Raw genomic sequence first — 19,575 nt, forward strand, 5'->3', positions numbered from 1 at the left:
TCAACGTTGGAGAATTAATAACTCATTAACTTGGGTGGTAACTCATGCGTTTGTGTTTTAAAATGAAATGTACTAATTAATTACAGACTCTGTATTCATACAGCCTGCATGTTTTCTTACGCATCCCTGTATGCATAGCACAGTCTTGGGAGTTAATCAGAATTCTTCCCTATCATTACCTCATACTGTACTGAGCTCTTTATTCCCCGTGTCCTTAATGTGTTCCTGACTTCCCAACTGGGTTTCTGTTACTCACCAGAGATTCCTCTTTATCTTTTCTCTGCCAACTGAACGTTGAGTCCTCCCTTCAGGCCTAGGTCCAGTACTTCTGGTCTGAACAGCATTTCCTAATGTTCTAGCACTTGTGTCCCCAACTTTTCCTGTGGCATTTGCCTGCTCCCTTCTCTGCCCTCCCCTTCTCTGTTCCTGCCCAGATTCCTCCTGTTTCTTCTGACTTGTGAACAGGTTTACTGTGTCCTGCTTGTCCACTGCTTATGCGCGGGAATTCTGTCTTCTTTCTATTTGTATCTAATATGGGGCCTAGGACAGCTCTGTTGATGTTTCGTTGCTCATGGAATGTTCGACCAGTACATGTGACATGATGGAAAGTAGATGTTTGAAATGCGTTTGGGAAAGCAAAGCATAGATACGGATAATGGTCTGTAAAGGAGCCTCGCCATTTCCTTCGTCCTTTGGTGCTGTGGTCTGGTTGGATGAGGAGACCAGAAGTCTCACACTGATTCTGCTGCCAATCAGCCACATAGTCTTAGATGTTTTAAGGTTCTGCTCTGTTAAAGGAGACCAGTTCTACCCATTTCCACAGGATTGTCACGGACCCTCGTCTTAAAAGTTGAAAAGTGCTATGTAAATAATGAAGTATTGGTATTGTCGTAGCTACTATTTTGAGGGGTAGCTCGTATCAGTGAAGGCATTTTACAGTGAGGTCTGTCTTGTAGTTACTGTAGTAAAATAATTTCTGGAGAAGAGAAAGCTGACTATGACTAGCCTTCCACTCGTCATCACTCATTTGTGGTCGGGGCTTTCATATTGAGGCCCCCCAGGTAGAGAAAAAAGTCCGGTTATGATAAAAGAATACAAGGGGAACCTGAGGAGAGGAGAGAGTTCACTAGCTTAATTTCCGTATTTTCTAAGGGTGCACACGCAATTAAGGGAACTGCCTTTAGTTTTTTCTGTCCCTTTGGCATTCGTTGGTCAGGGAACGGGCGACAGGAGCCTTCGGGCTGTGCATTCTTTCATTCTTCCTTGTGAGCGTTCAGTTTCATTACTGCAGATTTCAGGATTAGCGCAGGACGTGGTGATCCACGGTTAGGATCCTCCGTACTCCCCCGCACCCCTGGACAAATTACCTTCTTCCTAGGATGCTTTACTTGTTTCGTGACCTATGTAGAAAGTCAAGAGAAGTCCTAGCCCCTCCTCCTTCATTCTATTTTATTGTAAAGATTTTATTTATTTATTTATTTGAGAGCGGGGGGCAGGGAGAGAGATCGGTAGGAGGAGAGAAGGAGAGGCTGTTAACAGAGTCCAAGCTGAGCGCGGAGCCCGGCGTGGGGCTCGATCCCACAGCCCCAAGGTCACAACCTAAGCCGAAATGCAGTCAGGTACATGCTTAACTGACTGAACCACCCAGGCGCCCCTCTATTTTATTTTAAATTTCCTCCCATCTCATTTTCCTTGCTCTGTCGTCTCTGGAGCTCCATTCATTCCATACTTTGAAATTCACTTCTTCCTCGCCTGTAAGTTTGATGCGTCCCGCCTCTGACACTTGGCTTCCTGCTCCCATAGCATGGCCTAGTTCTCCTGATTCTCCCCGCAGAACCGGTCCCTGTCTGACTCCAGCTTTGTCTCTATTCCTCAGTCTTTCTTGCTTCGACTCCATTGCTTCCGGGAGTCACTGTGTCCCTTCTTCCTGAGTTAGGTACTGTCTGTAGGTCGTCGCCCTCCTGCTCTGGGCGGGGGGGTTTGCCTTCCCTCTGTTTTGCCAGTCATCTTCCTAGTGAACTGCTCTCGCTGTTTAGCCCACGCAGACCAGCGGTGGTTTGTCTCTCTGGCAGTGACACTGTGTGTCAACAGCAGCTGCAGGTCAGGGGAGAGGAAATGCAGGGACCAGTATTTGTGGACACTATTATAATGTCACTTGGAACAGTTTTCCCAGAGATCTGCAAATGTCATCCTCAAATGCCGTGTTTTTTAAACTGCTCATTGTGATCCATTTGTGGGAACATGAAAGCAGTGTATTAGGCTGCAGCTAGGCATTTCTTTAAAAGCGAAAGAATTTGAATATAAGCAGTAGAAAATATGAATGTATCACATGTAGTAAGAGTGTCATATGTGTTCATGGTTGTGATATAAAATATATGTCCTCTTTTGAGTTGGAGTCAAGAGCATTTGAAAGCCATTGCTTCTGGTTAACCTTCACCGTTTTTAAGCTTCTTTGCTTCCCCAACCCCTTTTCGTATAATGGAGATTTAAAAAAATGTTTTATTTATTTGTTTGTTTATAGTTGAGGTAAAAATAGAGTTAGAATATATAGTCTGTTTGTGGGACAACCTGATGGAAAATTCAAACCACAGTGAAGGGGTTTACCAGTTGCACAGCAAGTCCTACGTTCTCTTAGGGCATGGCCACCTATGTAGCACTGCTTCTCCGTAGAGCCCCAGAGGGAGCCCGCACTGAGGGTAGCCCCCTGTAGATGGGGACTCCCGTGAGAACCTGTGAAGATGGAGTGCCCAAACCCCAGCAGCTGATGTGTCCCAGACTTAATGAGGTGATCACAGTCAGCTAAGGGGATGGCAGGGGCTTCTGGGTTGATTAGGGTATTCCAAGTGTGGGGAGTGGAGTGCCCTGGAAAGAGCTTCTGAGTTTCAGGAACCACCACTTGACTGGGTAGTAGTGCTGCTAATTGTTTTCTCTGGCAGTAAGAAATAGCTGTATGCTTGAAGTGATTGCGAGTGGGTACTGAATGTAGCATCTTTGCTTAGAAAATGTGACTGATCTCCATACACCTTGCCTTAAATCAGAGAGAGCCTCCCCCCACTTTTAAATTAATTAATTAACTTATGTATATATGTATTCTTTTAAAGATGTTTCTTTTTTTATTTGGCAGAGATCACAAGTAGGCAGAGAGGCAGGCAGGGTGGGGTGGATGGGAAGCAGGCGCCCTACTGAGCAGAGAGCCCTGGGATCATGACCTGAGCCAAAGGCAGAGGCTTTAACCCACTGAGCCACCCAGGCGCCCCACCCCTCCTTTTTAATTTTTTAAAAAAATTTTATTTATCTATTAGAGCAAGAGCTCAAGTGCACATAAGCAGGGGTGAGGGGTAGGGGGAAAGGGAGAAGCTGACTCCCCACTGAGCAGGGAGCCTGACCTGGGGCAATACTGTGGCACAGTGCCAGGACCCTGGGATCATGATCTGAGCCGACAGTTGCTTAACCAGCTGAGCCACCCAGCTGCCCCACATAGCATATCTTTTAAATTTAAAGATTTGTTAAAGTGGAAATCGTCGTGGGAGACTGTTTAAAACCTAGCTTTTTCCTCTTAATAGTAATGGAAGAAATATTTTTCTTAATTAATATAAGGTAGATTTAGAATATGGTTTAATTTCAGGAGTAATAAACTTTTTAGCCCAATAATCCTTATTTGTCATTGGATTGGTGGGTGTATCTTAGGATAATTATTTCATACTCCTTAATGTTTTAGTAAAACAGTTAAATGGCTTCTCTATTCCCTAAAGTCTACTGATTTACCTGCAAAGGTGCTTAGAATGGACAGTCTGTGCTGAAGTATAGTTTTGAGGGGGATAATTATGATTATTTATTGATTTTCAGAATGACTAGGTTAGACTATCTAATTTTAATGATTTGTTAATATAAATAGAGGAGACAGTAGAAAGAAGTGAGACATTTAATTTGTTGAAAATTCTGTATTGAGTAAATTCTCCCCCAGACATCTACCCCCAGGTGTCTTTCTATTAATGATTGTAATATGTCAACATCCTTTATTATTTTTTTTTCCTGACCAATCTTCGGGGAATATTTGGCACTTGTTCTCTCTGATGAAATAAAAAAATTGCAAATTTTCTTTCTCAAGGGAAATAATTACATTATTTTCTCCTTTCATATAAATATTTGCTTTGGGATATATTTATATTTTAAGGGCTTTGATATTGTATCCAAAGCATCATTTCCTCATATTCCTCAATGTCAGACTGGAACTCCTCTTTAAACTATTACCCAGTATCACAGGTTTGTCATGGAAGTTGTGTCTCTGTGCTAAATGACTCAAAATGAAGAGCCCATTGCCCCCTTCCCACTTTGTCTTGAGTGCATGGTGTCTGTGTTGGTAGAAATTTTATATCCTTAATGCCTTCTGAATTAATCCAAACCACCCAAACATTTTGACTTCAGCTTTTCAAACTTAAAATTATGTGCAGTTCTCATTTGTGGCCATTGTACTTCTACTGACCTGTCCCTTTTCTCATCCTCTCTGTGCTTGCTTTTCTCATGTTCTGGCAGTCTTGTCTGTTCACACTATTGTCTTCGAGAACAGAGCAAGATCTCCAAAGTGTCCTCTGCTCCTCCTGTTCCAGCCTGAGTGTCCATTTACAGCCTCCCCTCCATGCTTCTCTTGCATGTGACTCCTCGTGCTCTGTTCATTGACTGAGGGTCACTGGAAGGTGACATGAGCGTGGTGGGTGGGGGAGGTGTGGGGGTAGGGAAGGGGAGAGCAGAGCAGCGAGTTGTGTTCTCTTTGTTAGTCTAGTTGGGTAAAATGGTGCCGGTTTTCTAACCCTTGACCTAGCTTTGTTGACCTTGACCTAGGAGAAGGTTGAACCCGTAATCTCTGAAATCTCTATCAGTTCTCATAGTGTATGATAAAGTAATTCACAATAAAATGTAATTAGGCTTAGCCTTCTGAGCATGCGGGAATGGATATATATTTTTAGTTTAAAACAAAAGCTTATTGATCCAAATATATGTACTGTGTGTTGGATATGTTTTTGAATATCCCTCCCCTACCAGCAATTCAGACCAAGAAGTCAGTTTTTCAGTCACTGATGTGCATACTGATTTCCTTTAGTCTCACTGAGAGATGTCGGGTTAGTAGTACAGACCTCTAATGCAAAAAAACTCCTTTATAAATTTACTCATCATTGTTTGTTACGGGCTCATTCTGAAAGTTGGGGCAAAAAATAAACTGCCCGGCTAGTTCTGCTTATCTGAAGCTCGTTCTGTCCCTGGGAAGCACGGGACAAAAAGCCTGCGACCTCACTGCCATCTGAGTCAGTGTCCGTGCCTGCAGTCAGGGAGGATGCCAGTGATGGTCCCCATGCTAGTTCTTCCCTTGGGACTGTCTATTCTTAGATTTTGCAGCCTACTGAATTCTCAAGTCTCAGAGGAAGACTTTAATAGCCAGGTTTGGATCTTGGCCATGGTATGTGGAGAAGGCTGACCCTTTTGCATTACCAGTGCTATTATTTTTCTCCATTCATACATTTTTCAATATTTGCGTCATTTAAAGTTCGGGGAGATAGATTAATGAGTACATGTTTCTCCCTTAAAAAAAAAATCTCATGGAACAGTTAGACTGTACATTTTCAAAGGATCATGTTTTAATACAATATAGTTTTAAAAATTCATTTTCTTTCTTTCTTTTATTCCTTCTCTCTCTCTCTCTCTCACGGGAGAGAAAAAAGATATAGAAAGGATGTAGAAGCAACTAGCACTAAAGAAGCACTAAAGAAGCAACTAAAGGGTGAGCTTTAGATCATTGGTAACAGTGCAATCACATGGCATCCCCCCATCTTCCACTTATAAAAAGAAAAACGGACAACTTCAAAGCTGTATTTAAAAAAAAAATCTCTCACGCACACGAAGAAGTCGTTGATATGCATGGTATGAAATCCCCAAGCTAGAAAGGGTCTTCAGTGAACAGTGTTCCTCCTGCTGTCCCTCCACCATTGAGTTCTCCCCCATAGAAGTTGCCGGTTACTTGTTTCTCCATTGGCTGCTTTATAATTCTGGTCTTACTCTGGTAAATCCCTGTTTTCTCTGTTTCCCCCACTCCGTGGTTATCTCAAATAGAATAGACTTTCCAGTCTAGCATTCACTGCACACGCTCCGGTCATGCGGTCGTGGAGTTGACATTGCAGCCTCAGCAAAGGTTATCTCTTTAAAATTCTCTGAAATTCCCCTTTGGCACATCCATTTTGGCAGCTGGGTTTATATAGGAAAGTGGTAAAGCTCTTGGCTCCTCTTTTTGTGCTCTATAAAAATAGAAATCTCTGGCCAGAAGGGCAGCTGGGCAAGCGGCTCCTTCTTCAGTTCCCATCAGTTGTCCTTGCCGAGTGTTTTCCATTTTACCTGCACTAAATGGTGTCCTCACGTGGACAGGGGGCCCAGGTGGTGGGGTTTAAAAACATGAACATCATGTAGCCGGACACTTACTTTATTTTATTTGTTTTTTTTATTATTTTTAAAAGATTTTTTATTTATTTGACACAGAGATCACAAGTAGGCAGAGAGGCAGGCAGAAAGAGAGGGGGAAGCTGGCTTCCCGCCGAGCAGGGAGCCCGATGTGGGGCTTGATCCCAGGACCCCGAGATCATGACCTGACCTGAAGGTAGAGGCTTATTAACCCACTGAGCCACCCAGGCGCCCCTTGACACTTACTGTAAAGTCTTATTAGAAACTCCAGCTATTCTAACCTCTTGTGGGGTTCTGTTGTAGTGTTTTGGCTTTTTTTCTTATAATCTTCTTATATATATTTTTAAAGATTTTGTTTATTTACTTGAGAGAGAGAGAGAGAGAGCACACGTGCATGTGTATGTAGGGGGAGTGGCAGAGGGAGAGAATCTCAAACAGACTCCCCAGTGAACTTGGACACCCCCTTCAGGGGCTCATTCTCACGACCCTGAGATCATGACCTGAGCTAAAATCAAGAGTCAGCTGCATCACTGACTGAGTTACCCAGGTGCCCTGTGTGTGTGTGTGTGTGTGTGTGTGTGTTTAAAGATTTTATTTATTTATTTGACAGAGATCACAAGTAGGTAGAGAGGCAGGCAGAGAGAGAGGGGGAAGCAGGCTCCCTGCTGAACAGGGAGCCCGATGCGGGGCTCCATCCCAGGACCCTGGGATCATGACCTGAGCCGAAGGCAGAGGATTTAATCCACTGAGCCACCCAGGCGCCCCTGTGTGTGTGTTTTAAATGGAAACAACTCAAAGGTTATATTCACTGATCCCGAACTACCTGTTGCAGTTTGGGCAGTATTGTAACAGGAGCAGTGGAAACTCCAAATCGCTTTCCAGTGAGATGAATTCATCACTAAGTAAATGATTAGTGTGCCTGTTTTCTTGGGGACGTACTCTCTTAGATGGACGGCTGAACCCCTGTGAAGCAGCACAGGCCTTTTTCTTGTTTCCTTTCCTTTCTCTTTTCCAGTAGCTTTTTCTAGGAAAATGCTGCTTCTGTGAGCAGAATTGACCTATTTATTACTATAGATTGCCTTCAGAGCCCTTCCTTGCTTTCTGTATGCACTGTTACCTCCACAAAGTAGAGCTTCGTGCACATCATGTCAGTATATTTCCATAGTTTTGATTCTCTAATTTAAAATTGACTGCATATGTTTTGTATGGAAAATCCTTATTTTTGATTTTGTTTTAAAAGTAAATGCTGGTAACCTATATGTCAAAGCTTCCGTGGTAGAAATGAGCATGGCCCTTTTACTGTTAATTTTTTTCCTTGCTTACATTATTACATAAATAAGGCATTGTAGGCTCCTAGATGTATTTTTCTCCCCTGTGATAGTTTGTGAAAGGTTTTAGATCGCTTGTTTTTGTAGGTTGCTTCTGTTTCCTTCAAGAATAAGCAGTGTGAATTAAGGCACACCCTCCCCTTCCGTCCCCCAGTACCACATTTAAATACATTGGAAGTATGCTCTCCTTTTTAGCCAGAATTTTTGGAATGAGATTTATCATCTTGTGCATTGCACACAGACTTTTCTCTTCGAAGCTGCAGATTTTTTCCTGTTATGCTTCTGTTTTATCAAAAAGCGTACTGTAGCCTTTATAGATCTGTGATATCGAATGCCCTCGATGAATCCTTGGGAAGAAAGTGTTTTAAAGTGCATAATTAGGGCACTTGAGTATAAAACTACAATTATACACTTGTGTGTTAATTTTGTGTACAGTAAGACTTCAGTTCAACACTGGTTGTAAATGAGCGAGGAAGCATTTTACTGCCAGTGAAGGCCTCCATTTTATGAATACTTCAACAAAATCTCCTCTGATTGGCTGACCTGGGAGGAAAGGTGAAAACAGCTGTAGTTAGGAGGTAGAGGAGAGAACACAAAATGTGTACTAGCGGCTATTTTAAAAAGTACCTAGAAAAGTAATCTTACTCCTGCACGCAGCCTGCTTTGCGGCGCCTTGGGAAGCTGCAGCCGCCGCTCCGCGGCGATCCCCGGCAGAGCGCAGGCGTTCCGAGGAGCCGCTGAAATTAATCAGGGGCGGAGCGTGGACGGGACGTACGTCTGTTACTCAGGTTCTGTGTGCTGGCTGTGTGCTGGCGTTAGGGGGCACTCCTTGAAGCTTGGAGTTAATTTTACGAAAATTAAAGGATGTACCACTTTATGAAATGGATAATAACGTTCCAGAACTGGTTACCCTCAAGAGGTAACATGGACTAGAAATATAAATTAATTTAAGAAGGGTATAAATAAATTCATGGATAATAGAAGGATGATGATTATAAAGAGGAAATAACGGCTGTTCAGGACATATCTCTGACTTTTGGAAATTGAGGTCAGGAGAGGCACTACCATTTAGTTCCCACAGCCATATAGAATATTCGCTCTGCAGAACATTGTCTGACCTAGTATTCGCTTAAGCTGTGATTTGCTAAATATAGAGCAGTTGGACTTAGAATAAGCAGTGAAATTTTGTGGCAGTTCAAAACTGTACAGAAGTCCAGGAGAAGTTGTATGATATTATGTTCCCTGTGTTTATGTTCATAATTTATATCGTGTGTATACCTCCCAAGGATGTTTGACTAAACAAATGTGTCATGAGGGAAGACTTACATACTGGTGGCAAATGAGAGCTTTTCAACTTTGTTCCATGAATCACAAAGAAATTTTTTCTCTTAACTCTGGAGAACAAACTGATGGTTACCAGAAGGGAGGTGGGTGAGGGGATGGAGGAAGTAGGTGAAGGAGATTAAGCGGACACTTGTGATGAGCACCTGCGTCATGTACAGAACTGTTGACTCACTATTCTGTATACCTAGAACTAATGTAACACTGTGTTAATGACACTGGAATTAAAATACAAGAAAAAAGAAAATGTGGAAAACATAAAAAGCCCAAATGGAAAGTGAGAAATCCACAATATTCTAGTCATCCAAAGAAATCTACTGTTAATACTTGTTGGAAGTTCCAGGTAACTATTGACAGATAATGCTACAAATCAATCAACTTGAAAGTCTCCGTAGTTTACAACAAGTGTTTATTTTTCTACCCATGGGTCTGTGGGTTGGTTGGACTGATTTGGGAGACTCCCAAAATCAGTGAGTTGGGCTCCAGGCAAGATGTCTGGGTTAGGTCCCCTGCATGTGATTTATTTTGGGGCCCCAGATGAGACTGAAGAGCTGCGTACTATAATCTTGCATTGAGATGATACGATGGGAGAGAAGCCGACATGGGGAACAGTGGGCGGGGCTGTAGGTGAAACCACATTGGCCGTAAGTTCATAATTACTTAAAAACTTAAAACTTAAAACTATGGGTTTTAATACTATTCTTTCTACTCTTGTATATGTTTAAAATTGTACATAATAGTTAAGTTTGTTAGAAAAAATATATTTTGGTAAGAATTTTAAAAATGCCTAAGCCAAAGGGAGAGGGTTAAATCAGTCTAGATTATGTTGGTTAGTTTTCAGGCCATAAAACAGCAGTGTTTGTGGCCCGGAAGTTACTCGTTAGGAATAAGGACGTAGACCAAACGAAGTGTGCTCCTTAGCAACGTAAGCTGTGTAACTTGCTTGTTTGTGTGGTTTGGTCATCAAGCCTGTTCTGGTGTTTAAGACACTGCTTGACTGTTGAATGCTTTGTCAACTCCTTCTTCAACTCTGGATAGACTTTCTTCTTGCTCAAGGGAAGCTGGACAGAATTTTAAGGGAACTTAGCTTGAGTATACAGTGCATACAGTAAGCACTCAATATATATTTGTTGATAGTTTCTTGTTTTTCAAGCATGAAGGAATAATTTCAGGGAATTGTGGAGGTTTGTTGTTTTGACTTTTTTTCTTAGACAAGCCTAAGGGCAGGATTTATTTTCCTTTTTAAAATAAGAAAGAAAAAAAAAGGACCTAAATTGTTTAGAAGTCTCAGTTGGGAACTTAGTTTAAGGGATTGTAGATTATGGCAGTTGTAGGATCTTGACCTTGTAAACTTTATTTATTACCTTCTAGCACATTATTTTTGACTGGACATGTTGACATAAATATAAAATTTCCTCATGCAATTGGTTCAACCACACATTGGCTTAGCATCTGAATTCCTTGCTATGGGGAATTTTCAGTCTGACTCTTATGCATGAAAAACAGTGTTTGATCTTTCTGTGAAATCAGAAGCCAGCAGAATTTGCCACAGTAATGACTAAAATGTAACTCTTGTGAACTTAACGATTTTTCCTATGCTTTTTCCCTTCCCATTTTGTGGAATTTACCTGGAGGGGCTCAAGCCTATGATGAGAAACAAGCAAAATTAAGGAGCTTTCTGCTGTTAAAGGCAAATTGTTATAACACACTTCTTGATAACTTTTAAATAGACTACAATAAATAATCCAAAATAAATTGCATTTTGTTCTAGATTCATGAAAAACACTGAATTGGTTTAAGAAATGATAAATAACATTTTGGTGTTTACTCCCTTAGGCTATTAATTCTTTATTCAGATAACCACACATACACAGATTTTCATATTAAAAAATAGCATTTTACTACATATACTGTTTTTAACCTTCTACCCTTTAAGGTACACCTTAATAATGCTTCTTGCTATTAAATACATGTTATCTACAATGAGATTCATTAATAAGCTGATATTGAATATTACCTTCCCCAATCTCTGTTGACAGACGTTTAGGCAGTTTCTGTATTTTTCAGTGGGGATGCAGTCATGGGGGTGCAGTGAATTCCTTGCTGTACATATTTTTGTGTATTTGTTTCACATTTTTTCTTGAGATAAAATCATAGAAGTAGAATTCTGGGTTGCAGAGATACTGTTTCTGTACATACTGTGACTCTCAGATATTTGAATTTACATATCACCATGATTATTTCAATATACCCAATTGTTGTGTGCTATTTTAGATTATGTAAAGTAGAAAATACGAACACTCCCTGTTAAGCACCCGGGAACCGTCATTATCAAGTAGGGAATTTACATGTCATAAATAAGGCAGTGATGTTTTAACATAAATACATTATAAAACATGTAAAGTTAAAAGTTTAACTACTTTAGTTCCTAAGTATATATACACATATTCTGCTAGTAGTTTGCAAAGGTATAACTTACATACAATAAAATGTTCAGATCTTAAGTGTACCATTTGTTGAGTTTTGACACATATGTACATCCATGAAACTACCATCTCAGTTAAGATAAAGAATTTTTTCATCACTCCCAGAGTTCCTTCATGTCTTTTTTTAGACATTTGTTACATATATCCCACAACCAGTGTTGTGATATTTCTATTACCATAAATTAGATTTGCGTAATCTTAAATTTCATATAAACAGAAACTACTGTGAGTTGAATGTGTATACTTTAGTTCTGGAGGGAACTGTATATACTAAGCCAAACTACTTCTTAGAACAGAAGGATCTAAAGCTGATGTGAAAATTACATAGAGTAAGAACATGTTTTTCTAAAGAATGGAGTTAGATTCTTAACTTATCCTGTATACAAAAAATAAATTCAAAATGGATTACAGACTTAAACATAAGCGCTAAAGCTAAAAGCTCTTAGTAGAAGGGTGTCTGGCTGGCTCAGTCAGTGGAGTGTGCAGCTCTTGATCTTGGGGTTGTGAGTTCGAGCCCCACATTGGGCATAGAGATTACTTGTAAAATACACATATATTTTTACAGGTATAAGTATATAATAAAAAAATAAAACTCTTAGAAGACGGGGGAAAGCTTCATGACATTAGATTTGGCAGGAATTTCTTAGATGTGAAACCACATGCATAGGCAACAAAGGAAAAGATAAATTGGATTACATCAAAATGAAAAACTTTGGGGCGCCTGGGTGGCTCAGAGGGTTAAAGCCTCTGCCTTCGGCTCAGGTCATGATCCCAGGGTCCTGGACCCCGCATTGGGCTCTCTGCTCAGCGGGGACCCTGCTCCCCCCATCTCTGCCTGCCTCTCTGCCTACTTGTGATCTCTGTCAAATAAATAAATAAAATCTTAAAAAAAATAAAATGTGATAAATTTTGGACAATGTGAAGTATTTCTTTTGATCTTAAATTATTTCCCTCTAAAAGGAAGGACAAAACTGATAATGTAAATAGATTCAGAGAATCCAGGGGTGACAGATCCGTAATAGAAACCAAGGTGTATTTTAGGACCATAACTTCCTAGCTCACGTCAAGGAGGATTATATCTGTTCCTAATGTTGTTGTGAGCTGTTGTGGAGATAGAACATTGGAGTGGACCATTGTGTAGCTCAAAGCAGAAAGCTCTTATATTTACGATGGTGTGTGATTTATATACTTATTCCCGGAGGTTAAGTCCACAAATACTCGTTGGGCGCTTAATACAGACCAGGCCTTCTGACTATAATGATGAGCTGAACTGCCTAGCCCTCCTACCCCCTTTATTTAAATTAGCTTCAGAGGCAGAATTTAGGGATTTGTCAGCTGCATATAACACCCAGTCTCATTACATCCAGTACCTCCTTAATGCCCATCACCCAATTATAAGGCCCCATTTTCTATGGAATTCGCATGCCAATGGGTGTGGTGGTATGCTTGTAGTCATAAATTTGAGAAATCCCACATTTGAAAGTGGATGGGTTTCTTAAGGATTTAACAAATCCTTTAATAGCTAGTATGTTATATTTTGTTTTTATGTTTATTCCTCAAACTTTAAAAAAAAAGATTTAATTAATTTATTTGACACAGAGAGAGACAGTGAGAGAGGGAACACAAGCAGGGGGAGTGGGAGAGGGAGAAACAGGCCTCCTGCAGAGCAGGGATCCCGATGCAGGGCTCAATCCCAGGACCCTGGGATCATGACCTGAGCCAAAGGCAGATGCTTAACAATTGAGCCACCCAGGAGCCCCTCAGACTTTTTTGATTATATAATTTATTTCTGTGAATTAACTTGCCAGATTAGTGTCCCTTGTATGTGCTGTTGGGAAATGCTGGCATAAAGCCCTTTCTGTCAGAGATTTGCCAATCTGCAGGAGGCATGGAAGACCATACAGAAGTCATTGGCCTTATCTTGCCCCAGGTAAAGGCCTAGAACAGACGAGGGCACCTGACATAGTAATCAGGGATGGTCTCTGGAGCAAAGTTCTAGCGGCACGTCTTTAAATAAAGCAGCACGACAAGGCGTCTTCCTCTCCAGGCCCTCTCCTGCGGCCTGTCTCCTGCCTTGTGTGCCTGCTGGAGCAGCTTCCATGCCTCTGTCTTTGGGTGAGGGGAGAAGGAGGACAGGGTGGAGATGACATTGTTATTTCAGAATTTTAAATTATGAAATAATTTCGGCATACAAAAAAGCGCAGAAACAAATATAACACACTTGTGTAACTACACCAAGATTGTTAGGTGTTACCATTTTGCCACATCTGCCTCATAACCTCCCTCTTGTTATAAAGGGGGAAAAAAGCAAGGCTGAAGCTCCCCATCTTTTATCCTCTCCCTTCTCCAGAAAACGCCATGTATTTCCTTTCCAATGCATGCTTTTGAACTTTTACTATATATATGTATCTATAAAAATATATATACTATTTTGTGTATTAAAAATGTATACAAATGGTATTATGCTGCATTCTTTTATTGCTTTTTCAAATTCAGCATTATATTATTTGGATTTGAACCATTTCGCTATGTAGACCTTACTGCCTTTTTTTTTTTTTTTTTAAACTACTGTGAGGAATTCCATTGTATGGTTCTACCAAATCCTGTATTTTTCCATTTACGTACCGTTAGACTGAGTCCTCTTTCTGACTTTTGTAAATAGCATTGCATGGAATGTCCTTCTTGGGACACATGTGAGCATTTCATGGCCATATATTTACAAGGGAAATTGCTGGGTCAGGAGGTCAGTGCACCTGTATACTTGGTGAGGAAAGAGTTTTCTAAAGCTTCTTGAGGAAGAAAACGGGAGAGAAGATAAACCTCGATTATTTCTTCAGTTTTGAAGTATGAGCGAAGTTCAGGGTAGGGTAAAATGAAAAATGGGCCCGGAATTTCTGCACATTTAACGTGACACAGGGATATGAAAGTTAATACTCACGTTTTTGTATCAGAGTGATTTCCTGAAGTAAATACTTAAATGAATCATTTTTTACTATACTTTCTCTCTCTAATAATATATGAACGCATTCATATTTCTTGGAAATTGGAATAAATTTTTTGTTATTATGTGTGCTCACGCTCCACTGTAAGATCTTCTTTAGTTAGAAATGAGTGAAATAAATTCTTGTTTTTCTTGTTTTTAGGTAACAAAGAGGCTCTGATCTCAAGCATTTTCTAGAGATTTCCATTTAGTGTAGTGTGGTGATCTTTTATTCAAACCATGATAAAGGTCCAGAACATTTGCTGAGTGATAATGACTTAAATTAAACTAGGCTTAGCAGTTAACACCTGAGAGTGCTGTGTGGCTGTGAGCGGGAAGTTCAGGGTTTTGGCTGTTGGATGAAGCTTGGCATACGTGTTTCAAAGAGTTGGGTGGTGCAGGTGATTGCATTTTTATGAGATATTCCTTCAGTTGTTTAATTTTTTATATAATGATCACTTGATTTAGTAATCACGGAACAACACCCATTCATTCAACAAACATTTAGTGACTGGCAGCCCCTCTCCCGGGAGGCATTCCAAGAATGTGGGAGCTTAGAGTCCAGTGATTAAGGACAAACAGTAAAGATAACGCATAACTAAGGGGGTAACTAAGTCCGTATCATCTCCCCTGTGGTAAAAAAAAGTAGAATTGGAAATGGCCTGAGAAAGACGACTGGGGCTGTGCTTGTGTAGTGAGGCTGCTCAGGGCAGGGGCAGCATCTGGCCCGAAGTGCTTTGTGACTCCAGCTCCTCTCACTTGGTTCCTGATGCCCAGTAACTCTTGGTTTAACTTCCCTTGCATCCAACATTCTGGTAATCTTATTTAGCTGAAGTGTGTTTGCGAACTAAGTTATAAACAAGAAGTCTCTCAGTAGCCAGAATTGATTTTACAAAACTCGAGGCTGTCAGAGCTTGCGTGCTTCCCTCATGAACAAGTCCCCTGGGCCTCCCTGTTTTGAACCGTCAGTTTCTCAGCCCTCAGCAGGGTCAGTCTTACGGCAGAGGGAGACCAGAGTTACACTGTGGGGCTTGTGCACACGGCTTTCGGCAGGAGGCTCTGGGGCCCTCAGTGTATTACGGCTCAACTTGCTGATTTATGTTTCGTTTAAGATGTCGGAAAAGCGTATAATAGATCTTTGAAAGCCCTGGATCTAAATGGATTAAAACAGAGGCAATATTGATCATTAAAGAATTAGACTTTAGTTGTAAACAACTGAGGTATTATATTTAGAAATTGATTTTTAAAGATAAAACTTAGGAAATAATTAATATTTTAAAGATACCACTATAACTTGTTTAATGAGTACTAGCATCTGTGTAGCATTCCAGGTAGGATTATTATATTGCTGGTTATAATATTAATATGAATTAATAGAGAAAGTAGCCTTATTTTATAGCTGGAGATATGAGATGGGTATCATTATGTGACTGACCACATTAACACAAGTGAGGCCCAGTAGGCCTTGGAGACAGCTAGCCGGGTTCAGTAGATGGGCACTGGGACCCAGTTCTAACTGATAGCCCGATTGTACTGAGTTTGAAATCACCTCATCCCAGGCTCACAGAGGGAAAGTACCAAATAAATTAGGCCATGTATCTAAAAGGAGAGCAATGGGTTTTAATTGTCGAAGACAGCAGTAAAATCTCCCAAGCAAAGGTTTTTTGGTGGTTTCTCCTCTGAAGTTCGCTGTGTTCTGTAGATTGTTGCTGTGGTTCCATTGAAAATTTGCTTATGTTCCCACCCACCCTACCATGCCTCCCCTGCACCCCTACTTACCCCCAAGCTTTTCAGAGCTGGAATAGATAGTAACAGATTCTAATAAGCTCATGGCTGCTCTGGTGTTAGTTTCTGCCACAGTATGTCCTGTTGTTGTCTTAGAAAATAGAGCCCCCCCCCCCCCCCCCCCCCCCGCCAAACGGCACTTTCATATTGTGTGTAAGGGTTTCTGTAAACCAGAAAATCAACATATTAAAGTGCAATTCCTAGGGGAGTTGCTGGCTGTGTTGACTGAGCTTTGCAGTCATTTTAACACTGGCAAAAGTGTTATCCTAACGGCTTCAAATCAAACCGCAAAGATGCTTGTGTAAAATATAGTATTAGATATCAAATCAACATATGGGTGCTGAACGGAAGGATATGTGTTGTGGTAGTGTACGATATTCTAGCATGTGGAGTTGTATTTTATGGAAATTCTTTGGCTTGGCTTATGGCAGGGACATACATTCATTATGAGATATCAAGTTGTAAAATAAATAAAAGCAAAGAATTCAACTGTGCAGCTAAATGGTTTTCAATACAAACTTGTCTGCTCTACTAGCTTCGGGTCTGTGTGACGAGGCATTTGTGAGCCGTTGCGGCCAAATGTTTGTGATCATTGCTGACAGGCCCGGACAGTAATCTAGATCAGGTCACAAAGAAAATGAACTTTAGCTTTTGCATTTTCCCCTTTTACTTCATTGTGTTACGAAGTCTTGTGCTAATTGGTCTTAGAGGCGAAGTGTTTAATATTTTCCTCCTCTTATCATTCCTTCTTTTTCCTCATTCAGTATTTTATAGGGATTGCATTTTTAAATGTGTATCTGGAACTGATCACTGATTTCTTAACCTTTTGGGTTTATGGACCTCTAATTCTTGGGATTCTCAAGGGGGCCATATTATATTATTAACAGGGTGACTTCACTGTCCTCCTCTACAGAGTGCTTCTTGCCATCCGCATACCTTGTTTTTCTTTTTCTCTACTGCTCTCTCTCCCAATTAGGAAAAAAAAAGGCAGTAGCTTTTTCATTAAAAAAAAAAATTAAAAATATCATCCATGATATATTTATGGCATGAGGAAGGACTTCTCTTTGAGCAAATATTTTAAGGATTTTTAGGTTCATGTAAATTAGAGATGGAGAAAGCTCACTTGGGCCATTTTTGTCTGTATCTGGCATTTGCGTCTAGCACACTTTGCTTTCCACCATTACCTGTTCTATCAACTAGGAAAATACTGTTCTAATATTAGATATGAGTATCTTTCCTTTAAGAACTCATGTTGTTGGTTATATGGCGTTATAGACATAATACTGTCTTCTAAAAGGGTTGTCTTTGGTTGTAAAGCAATGTAGTTTCTTTTTAGCAGAAGCAGTAAATGGAATTGCTGATACCCGGTTACAGTGTCTGCTCCGATGTAGTTGGGAGTTCTGGACCTTAGCTGAAACAAAACCACGCCCTGTACCTGTAGCCAAGCCACAAGCATCCTACAGAGCATCAGTGAGTGGGCTTGGCTGGTTGGAGTTCATTTTAATTTTGAGCATTGCAGGAGAACGGATTAACGTAATGCTCCTTTGACTTCCTTAGCGGTGGGTTTTTTTCTTCTTCTTAACATACAGTGTTTTATTAGCTTCAGGTGCATAATACAGTGATTCACCGACTCAGCAGAGGTGGTCTTTTCCTGTCAGTATTAGGAGATCCCCCTCCCCCGGATTTTTATGAGGCTATCCGTACTTCATTAGGGGACGAAATCCTGTTTTTTTAAAACAGTCTGAATTACCTTACTTCACTGATGACATGTGACTAGAAGGCAGTATGACGATTCATGTAACGGAGAGAGGGTGAAAAATACTGAATTCGGTGGCTTAGCCAAGAGCCCACTTGGTGTTGCTGAGTCGAAACCATATTTGCTCTCATTGCATGTGCCCATTTTGACTCTGTCGCCTGTTCTGCTTGACTTGTTGACAGATGCCCCCTCAGTACGGACAGCAGGGGGTGAGCGCCTACTGCCAGCAGGGCCAGCAGCCTTTCTACAACCAGCAGCCGCCGCCTCCGCACCTCCCCCCACAGGCCCAGTACCTGCCGGCCCAGGCACAGCAGAGGTACCCGTCACAGCAGGTGAGCGTCCCGCCCGCCCCGGGCCCCCCTCCAGGTCTGCCAGGCTGGGCTGAGTCCTCTGCCTGTCCTGCTTAAAAAGGTCTGATCTCAGTGGGAAAAAATGCAGTTTTGAGAAAAGTGTGAAACTGAACCTAAACTGTTTGTTTATGGATGGATGTTTGAAATTGAAGAGCGGGAGGAACATGCTCATTCAGAAAGATGGTTTCATTGATCATTTAACCTTGGCACCTACATGGTATTTTTTATCTTGAGCTTTTTTTTTGGTTTTCGTTTTAATGATAAGTGCTACTGTGTCCAAACACTGTTGCCTTGGGCAGTGTTCTTTCTCTTAAAGGAGCTTGTAGACAGATAATCACTTCAATTACGATACATTAAAAAACTAAAGGGAATCATGTACTTTAAGAATATCAAGCAGTTTGTAGTTTAAATTAGCCTCATTAAATACTTTTTCTGTAAATGAGCCATATATTCCAGCTTATGTGATTTGTAGAAAAATAGTACATACGCATTTGATAAAATGATTCCGTCTCATCTTGATTTAGAGGTTGTCACTGAGTGATCCTGAAAGGGGCTGTGAGCTCAGGGCTCTTACTCTGAATCCAGAGGAACGTTTCATAGCACCTCTGGTCATAAGCATCAGAATGTAACTTTCCATTTCATATTTTCCTTTCCTTATTGTGGGGTGCTGTAGTGAAGGGAGGGAACACAGTGACTTGGTTATTCAGTTTTTAAAGTGTGTCTTCCACATCTGAAAGAGATTATTGATGCTAAGCAAAGTATATAAATATGTGAAGCTTAATTTTAATTCAGCTGATTTCTTACGTATTTTCTTGGTTTCATTGGAGTCTTTTCCCATGGGACTTTTATTTAAGAGTTCTAAAGAGCGTTTATGACTTTTTTTTTGAGATTTTATTTATTTATTTGATAAAGTAAGAGAGCGCATGAAAGTGGGAAGAAGGGCGAAAGGGAGAAGCAAGCTCCCTGCAGAGCAGGGAGCCCCGTGTGGGACTCGATCCCAGGATCCTGGGATCATGACTTGAGCTTAAGGCAGCCGTTTAAGTGACTGAGCAATCCGGATGCCCCGAGAGTCTTATGACTTTAAAGAAAACATGTTTGAAACAAC

At 40.9% G+C, this 19,575-nt stretch overlaps 1 protein-coding gene across 7 annotated transcripts in view; it reads left to right on the top strand.

The window, feature by feature from the left end:
- The window catches only part of ARID1B (AT-rich interaction domain 1B), a 429,044-nt gene that overhangs the window by 101,680 nt on the left and 307,789 nt on the right, over positions 1-19,575 (top strand). For all 7 annotated transcript variants that reach the window (XM_032836429.1, XM_032836425.1, XM_032836428.1 and 4 more), the window contains exon 3: positions 18,303-18,452. In XM_032836429.1, coding sequence (XP_032692320.1) covers positions 18,303-18,452 — 150 coding nt within the window. The remainder of the gene's footprint in view (positions 1-18,302; positions 18,453-19,575) is intronic.

Source organism: Lontra canadensis, unplaced genomic scaffold (assembly GCF_010015895.1).
Source record: "Lontra canadensis isolate GAN:19392208 unplaced genomic scaffold, GSC_riverotter_1.0 scaffold92, whole genome shotgun sequence".
Lineage (NCBI taxonomy): Eukaryota > Metazoa > Chordata > Mammalia > Carnivora > Mustelidae > Lontra > Lontra canadensis.